The 8,171-nt window shown below is 43.5% G+C and overlaps 1 protein-coding gene across 3 annotated transcripts; it reads left to right on the forward strand.

The window, feature by feature from the left end:
• Positions 1–278: 278 nt before the first annotated feature.
• LOC125551437 (protein DETOXIFICATION 44, chloroplastic-like) lies at positions 279–3,440 on the forward strand. Of its 3 annotated transcripts, none has more exons than XM_048714686.1 (10): positions 279–474; positions 1,100–1,235; positions 1,355–1,451; positions 1,548–1,648; positions 1,846–2,009; positions 2,092–2,163; positions 2,267–2,383; positions 2,469–2,564; positions 2,651–2,772; positions 2,936–3,440. In XM_048714686.1, exons 1-10 carry the CDS (start codon positions 412–414, stop codon positions 2,985–2,987), a joined length of 1,020 nt encoding a protein of 339 aa, XP_048570643.1. In that variant the 5' UTR covers positions 279–411; the 3' UTR covers positions 2,988–3,440. The 3 variants fall into 3 exon arrangements, with proteins under 3 accessions (XP_048570643.1, XP_048570645.1, XP_048570644.1); XM_048714688.1 differs by having other exon boundaries at positions 315–463; XM_048714687.1 differs by having other exon boundaries at positions 329–478.
• Positions 3,441–8,171: the final 4,731 nt, after the last annotated feature.

Here is an 8,171-nt window from a genome sequence, read left to right on the forward strand (position 1 = left end):
ACGCCAGACCCCTCCCGATGAACAGGATCCTATTTCGAACGTGGCCGGTCGAACACAAGGCCGTTTCCTCCGTTCTGCGGTACGCCAGGCCTCGTTTCCATCGCCTGTTCCGTCCAAACCCTCCCGATGAACACGACGCATTCCGTTGCCTCCCCATGAACACGACGCATTCCGTTGCCTCCCCATGAACACGACGACGATGCTGTTTCTCCGTTCCAACCCAGCCATGTACACAAGTTTGAAGTTTTATTCATCTAGCTAGAATCAGCAATTTGGTTTGCGTTACACTGATTACTGTTTAGTTCTCACATAGGAGATGGAGTGTCGAGTACCCGAGAGCAGGCTAGTGAAAAAAGGAAGTTTCTCCCAGCGGTGTCAACATCCTTGGCTTTAGCTGCTGGAATCGGGTTGATGGAAATGGTGGCACTTATTGTTGGATCTGGCACACTAATGGACATCGTTGGTATACCTGTCGTACGTAAGACTAATTTATTGTTGTACATAGATTTCTTGAATCTAGAGTTGTTAAGGTGTGGTACCTGGATGTATCAATTGTGAATTGAGTATTATCTTGTGTTTGTGATTCCTAATGCATACCTAAAATGTGAAAATTATTTCTTGAACCTCTGTTTCTTGTTTTCTAAGTCACATGTTTGACTGCTAAATTTGGAGCAAGATAAAGTAGCCTTTACTCATCCTGGAAAGATGAGACTGGATAAGAATGATATTATGCCATTTGGACAGATGATTTTATGGTACTACCAAAATATGGGTGTCTACTTGCTATAATAAATAAATATTTGGATATTGTCTTATCTTAAACTTGACTGCCAGGTGCCAAGTATAATTGAGCGGAAACCATTTTCCTAGCATTATCACCGAAACTTACCAAGTTGATAGCCCAGTAGGCGTTAGTCTGTTAGTTAGCCCAATAGCAAAATTCACCGGCTTGATTTTGCCTGCGACACCAGCTTTATTTGTCTATTCATTTTATTTGTTGAATTAAGGTTATGTAAGCATGGAATTATTGTACAACATCTGTAACTAGTTCTTAGTGATTCCGGCTCAAAAAACTTCTGCTATTAAAAAATCAACACAGGATTCACCGATGCGAGCACCGGCAGAACAGTTTCTTACTTTAAGGGCATATGGTGCTCCACCAGTCGTAGTAGCACTTGCAGCACAAGGTGCATTTCGTGGTTTCATGGATACAAAGACACCTTTGTATGCTGTGGGTAAGATTATGCAAACAGATTTTTGTTGTTACATCTGGCTTCCTGGTTAAGATGCCATACGTTATTGATTTGAAATATTGCAGTAAGAAACTAATTGTGTGGATCTATGATGCATGCAGTTGCTGGCAACCTAGTAAATGCAATACTGGATGCCATATTTATCTTCCCACTTGGTCTAGGTGTAAGTGGCGCTGCATTGGCAACTGTAACTTCTGAGTATGTTGAAGCCATTATGAGATCTTTTACTTTTTTTTGCTTCGTCCTGTTATTATCAATATTTATAGACTGCGTAAACTATCTGCATTTGTTCAGGTACTTGGCGGCATTCATCCTCCTATGGAAGCTGAATAACGAACTAATCCTGTTCTCATGGAATGTCATTGGCAGTGACATCATCCGCTACCTGAAATCTGGTTAGCCAATATCCCTCATGTTCATTTCCTAAGACTTAACAAAATAGTGTTTTCTTGTGAGATTTTTTTGGTCTATACAGAAAGACAAAAGGATATTCATGAATTCAATTCCGCTTAGTAATCACTCAATTAAGCATCCCTTAATGTTGCTGCAACATACCTATATGATAGCCACTCTAACTTTAGTGTTTTTGTAGGTGCCTTGCTAATTGCCAGGACCATCGCAGTAATCCTTCCATTATGGCTGTCGACATCCCTGGCCGCAAGACAAGGGCCTGTTCCAATGGCTGGCTATGAGATAAGCTTGCAAGTCTGGCTAACAATTTCTCTACTTAATGATGCACTGGCTCTTGCTGGTCAGGTATGTACATTTACAGGGACATGCATTTAATCTCTAAGTCGATGTCTTCCTATGTATCTGAAGTATCTATAACTTAATGCAGGCTCTGCTTGCAAGTGAATATGCGAAAGGGAACTACAAGCAGGCCCGCTTGGTTTTGTACAGGGTTCTGCAGGTTAAGAAGATATTATATTCACTCACAATTCCTTGTTAAGTTTCTCCTCTTCCTTGGCGTTAATCAACAGTCATATGCTGATGATGCATCTATTTTCCTGCAGATTGGAGGTGTCACTGGTCTTGCACTTGCTGCAACCTTGTTCCTTGGGTTTGGATATTTGACCTTGCTGTTTACAGATGATCCAGCAGTTCTAGATGTTGCGCAGTCTGGAGTCTGGGTAAGGAGAATTATAAGAAGTCAATACTTTGTTTCTCAAGTCACAATGATCTTATATTCACTGAATGAATGTGGAATTATTGCAGTTTGTCACTATTACTCAGCCGATAAATGCTATTGCTTTTGTGTTTGATGGGCTCTACTACGGTGTTTCTGACTTCGGCTATGCCGCATACTCCACAGTGCTGTTTCTATCCCCACTACTGGTGTTACTAGTTATAACTCCAACGTTTTCATCCTAACGATGTCGATATATTGCCCATTTTAGCTTTTCGCGGGGGTCGTCGCTTCAGCCTTCCTCCTTGTCGTTGGTCCCAACTTTGGTCTTGGTGGTGTATGGGCTGGTCTTACTCTCTTTATGGGTCTGCGAGCAGTTGCCGGGTTCTGGAGGTAATTCCCTGCTCTTGTTTTGGTAGGAATTGTTTTAAGATCATGGCACTTGCATGGCTTTGTTAGAAATTAAGTCCAGACTTGGATTAGAATGAAAAGAATGATCCTTATTCTGGAAAAGAAAATCTGTCAGTGGCTTGAGCGAATCCTTCTGACTTTTCAGGTTAGGGAGCAAAGGTGGACCATGGGAAATAGTCTGGTCAAAGACTGATTAATATACCAAGAATACGTAGGAAGCATTTTGAGGCAATCACAGCGCTACATTTTAAGGTCATAGTCATAGTGCATGACCGTGGATGTTGAATGGTTCGATCTCAAACAGAGCAAGGATCAGCAGAAGGAAGAAAACCTAGGCGGATAGTGTCAGTCATTTGTAACACAAGAAGAGGCACTGTTTTATCTCAAAAGGAAAAGAGACGAAGAGGGACTGCTTCTGCAGTAGGACAGACGAGAGGCTGCAGAAGGTGGGTAGGTGTTCCCTCTTGCTGTGTCTGCTGCAGGAGGTTGTTTCTCCCTTCCACTGTACAAGGAAGCTGTGTACAGAAGTACTAGATACACAAAGGCCTCCCATATATTTTTCTTCCTTTGTGCCATGTAGGAGTGAACTTGCCATATTTTCTTCAGATATGCAAGTGAACAGATGATGGAGTAGTGGCCATTCTCAGTCATTACTCTTGAGTACTCCCTCCGTTAACAAATATAAGAGCGTTTAGATCACTAAAGTAGTGATCTAAACGCTCTTATATTTCTTTACAGAGGGAGTATGTACTATTTCGAGTAATATGATTTCGTTTGGGGCTTCCAAGAGAATCACTTATTATTTAGAGTGGACAGCCACATCTTTTCCTAGGTTTTCTTTTTAGGAAGATGATATTTTCTCTGTGTTACCTATCATTTTCCCAGTTTTCTTTTACTACTGAAATCCCTATTGCAATTGCCTAGGTGCTGGTTGGTACCAGCAAACCTCACTACCCTGACACAGGAATATGTTAAAAATATGTAGGATGAATGTGGTTTGTATTTAGATAGAAGGGGTACTCTAATAACATTACAAAGAAGATAACTGAGCAAGGTCTGCACTCGATTGCTTTGCTTTCGTTTAGAACACCCCCCCCATCATAACTAGCAGAGTGCGGTGCGTTGCTACAACAATGGCTGGTCAACCTTGTACTCACTTCATTAGCATACTGCAAAAAAGAGTGTCACGAGACAAATAAATAGCTCAACCAAATCAGAAATGCCAGACCGAGCTCCACGAAGGCTTTTATTTAAAAACTTCAAAATTTAAACTTTTCAGTTTCAAAAACTTCTGAAAATAAATACAAATGTACCTAGATACATAATGTACATGTGTGCAAATTTTCAGGTCGAAATACATTAAATTGTGAGCTACATAAAAAGACAAATTTGGGGCTTTTTAGCATATGTACTGTTCATCTTTAAAGTTTATGGTTTTGTTTTTTTTTGTGCAGCTCGCAATTCAAGGTATTTCATCCTGGAAATTTTCACACATACACTTTACCTCCTTGCATACATGTGTACTTTTTTTTGAATTTTTCCAAATAAAGGGCTTCATGGAGCTCGGTCTTCAAAATGCCCTACTCCAACCAAATGGGCAATTTGTTTGCAAGAGCTCAGTGATGGAAGAGGTGTTGGAGCCATACTCCCTCTGTCTCATAATGACAGAGGGAGTAATTGGTTTCTTCCGGTCCTTTGCTGTAGTAGTAGTAGTAGTAGGGGGCACACCATTTTCTCTGAGCTGATACCTTGCTTGTTGAAGCGATGCTCCGAGGTAATTTGGCTTGCTTGCGTCTTCAGCTATTCACATGTACTCCCTCCGTTCCGAATTACTTGTCTTAGATTTTTCTAGATACGGAGGTATCTAGCATTAAAATGAGTCTAGATACATCCGTATCTAGACAAATCCAAGACAAGTAATTCGGAACGGAGAGAGTAGCTTTTTGAGTACTATCTCCTTTTTTTAGCCTGTGCATTAGCTTTAGTCAAAGCCAAGCTTTGTAAAAAAAATTATAAACAAAAATATTAACATATATAATGTTGGAAATATGAGCAATTTATCAAATAATTTTGCTAACGGAAATACAGATAAAGCATGACTAATATATCAGAGATAAAGCAAGTCATGCAATCAGACAGAGAAAAGGTAGATAATATCTGCATATATGAATTTGAACTAAACACGTCTAGAACAGACACTAGATGAAGTTGCATATACGAAGTAGAACCTAACATATGTAGGGCAGAAACTAGAGCAAAGAACTATGGCAGGACTTCTAACAGAAAGAGTAAGAACACGTACGGGACAGCAGCAGCAGAAACACTGGACTCTGGGTCAACATCCTCTCCAGTCATGTCGTCGATGAGGTTGTCGACGTTGGGGAAGAAGTCATCGGAGTCCGTGATGAAGAAGTCAGTAGTCGCATGGAGCGCTCCCCAAAAATCTTATCACCCTTCTCCCGTACAGGACTCAAAGAGGTGCAGTTTCGGAGGCCTACTGTCCCGACCTGTGGTGCAGAGCGACCTCCCTTTTATAGGCGCAACTGAAGGAGGCGAGAGGCTGCGCCGGGAGCTGAAGGGAACGAGGGAGACGAGTTCGGATTCAGGACCTTTCGTTTACCTGTCGTGCGTGGCAAAAATTTAGACATCGGCTCGGTTCATTCCCGCAGCCCGCGGCGTGGCGCGGCGCGTCGTGGCGAGGCGGGCGACGGAGGAGGAGCGCGCGTGGATGTCCCTCTTGTTCTCATGCTCATACATGTGGGAAAAGAACCTCCCTTATAAAGAGGTCCAACTCCCCCTAAACTAGCAATGTGAGACTAAACTTTAGAAGTGCCCGTTGCCTTGCATGAATGGGCTAAGTGGGCCTCTAGGATTTATTAGGAATTTCTGAAATTGTTATTGGGCTGGCCCATAAATAGATAAAATTCCATCAATCCCCCACCAGATCCTAGAGGCACACATAATTTGCCTTTAATTTCAAAACACTGTTTTATATATCGATACTGCAGTGGAGACTGTTAAGTTGAACTTCCACCTAGAACTCTATGCTACACTAGTAAGCAACTTGAACAGTGGACTAGGCCTTGAACTGCAAGTTTTCTGTGAATCTAGCTTCACACAAAGCCTTGAAAGATACTAGGCTACCGTGGGTCTTCCCCACGGATGGAGCTTATGCGTCATACTTCGAGACCTTTCATGAGTTTACTAGAGAGAACACTACTCTCATAGATTGCAACGTTTTACAATCAGACTCATATAGGTGTGTTCTTCAAAAGATATTCTACAGGACAACATCTCTGCTTAAATGAGCCACTTAGAACACTTTAAGATATACATCAACCTGCCATGCAGATTAGGAGAGTATTGCATCTTCATGGAGTGGTATTATTAATAGTAAGGATACTCTCCTCTCAGTTGACCAACAACTTGTCTTCCACATCTAATTCACGGGATCTCCGATCACATAGACTAGGTTACCACTATGAACAACTCATATTGTGGGTCTCATACCCACCTCCCTCGATGCATTATCTATCACATTACGTGATAGACCCTTAGTGAAAAGATCTGCCAGATTTTTAGACGTTTGAATATAATCCAATGCAATAACTCCGGAGTTTCTCATTTTCCTGAAAGACTTTAACCTTCTCTGTGTTGGAAATATGCCCTAGAGGCAATAATAAAATAGTTATTATTATATTTCCTTGTTCATGATAATTGTCTATTGTTCATGCTATAATTGTGTTATCCGGAAATCGTAATACATGTGTGAATACAGAGACCACAACATGTCCCTAGTGAGCCTCTAGTTGACTAGCTCGTTGATCAATAGATGATTACGATTTCCTGACCATGGATATTGGATGTCATTGATAATGGGATCACATCATTAGGAGAATGATGTGATGGACAAGACCCAATCCTAAGCATAGCACAAGATCGTGTAGTTCGTCTGCTGAAGCTTTTCTAATGTCAAGTATCTTTTCCTTAGACCATGAGATTGTGCAACTCCCGGATACTGTAGGAATACTTTGGGTGTGCCAAACGTCACAACGTAACTGGGTGACTATAAAGGTGCACTACGAGTATCTCCAAAAGTGTCTGTTGGGTTGGCACGAATCGAGACTGGGATTTGTCACTCCGTATGACGGAGAGGTATCTCTGGGCCCACTCGGTAAGACATCATCGTAATGAGCTCAATGTGACTAAGGGCTGGTCACGGGATGATGTGTTGCGGAACGAGTAAAGTGACTTGCCGGTAACGAGATTGAACGAGGTATTGGGATACCGACGATCGAATCTCGGGAAAGTAACGTACCGATTGACAAAGGGAATTGTATACGGGATTGCTTGAATCCTCGACATCGTGGTTCATCTGATGAGATCATCATGGAACATGTGGGAGCCAACATGGGTATCCTGATCCCGCTGTTGGTTATTGGCCGGAGAGTTGTCTCGGTCATGTCTGCATGGTTCCCAAACCCGTAGGGTCTACACACTTAAGGTTCGATGACGCTAGGGTTATTAGGAAGACTTGTATGTGATTACCGAATGTTGTTCGGAGTTTCGGATGAGATCCCGGACGTCACGAGGAGTTCCGGAATGGTCCGGAGGTGAAGATTTATATATAGAAAGTTGTCATACGGTCACCAGAAAGGTTCGGGGGCATATCGGTATTGTACCGGGGCCACCGGAGGGGTTCCGGGGGTCCACCGGGAGGGGCCACCTCTCTCGGAGGGCCTCATGGGCTGTAGAGGAAAGGGAACCAGCCCCAAATGGGCTGGGCGCATCCCCCCTTGGGCCCATGCGTCTAGGGTTGGGGGGAAACCCTAGAGGGGGCGTCCCCCTTGCTTGGGGGGCAAGCCACCCCCTTGGCCGCCGCCCCCCTCTAGATCTCATCTAGAGGGGGTCGGCCCCCTTCCTCCTTCCCGTATAAATAGAGGGGCAAGGGGAGGGCTGCATAACACATCAAAGGCGCAGCCCCTCCCCTCCCCAACACCTCTCCTCCTCCGTTAAGAGCTTGGCGAAGCCCTGCCGGAGTACTGCCGTTCCACCACCATCACGCCGTCGTGCTGCTGTTGGAGCTCTCTTCCTCAACCTCTCCCTCCTCCTTGCTGGATCAAGGTGCGGGAGACATCTCTGCCCCGTACGTGTGTTGAACACGGAGGTGCCATCCGTTCGGCACTAGGATCATCGGTGATTTGGATCACGACGAGTACGGCTCCATCAACACCGTTCTCTTGAACGCTTCCGCTCGCGATCTACAAGGGTATGTAGATGCACTCCTCTCCCTCTCGTTGCTAGATGACTTCATAGATTGATCTTGGTGATGCGTAGAAAATTTTAAATTTCTGCTTCGATCCCCTACACTCTAAACGTGT

The sequence above is a fragment of the Triticum urartu genome, chromosome 4, assembly GCF_003073215.2.
Source record: "Triticum urartu cultivar G1812 chromosome 4, Tu2.1, whole genome shotgun sequence".
Lineage (NCBI taxonomy): Eukaryota > Viridiplantae > Streptophyta > Magnoliopsida > Poales > Poaceae > Triticum > Triticum urartu.

Bases quoted from the DNA above. Each gene is read 5' to 3' on its own strand.
- LOC125551437 (XM_048714686.1), top strand. From the start codon at position 412: ATGGAAATGGTGGCACTTATTGTTGGATCTGGCACACTAATGGACATC. The intron at 1,236-1,354 runs GTAAGATTATGC...TGATGCATGCAG, and splicing joins GACACCTTTGTATGCTGTGG to TTGCTGGCAACCTAGTAAAT. The intron at 2,773-2,935 runs GTAATTCCCTGC...CTGACTTTTCAG, and splicing joins GCAGTTGCCGGGTTCTGGAG to GTTAGGGAGCAAAGGTGGAC.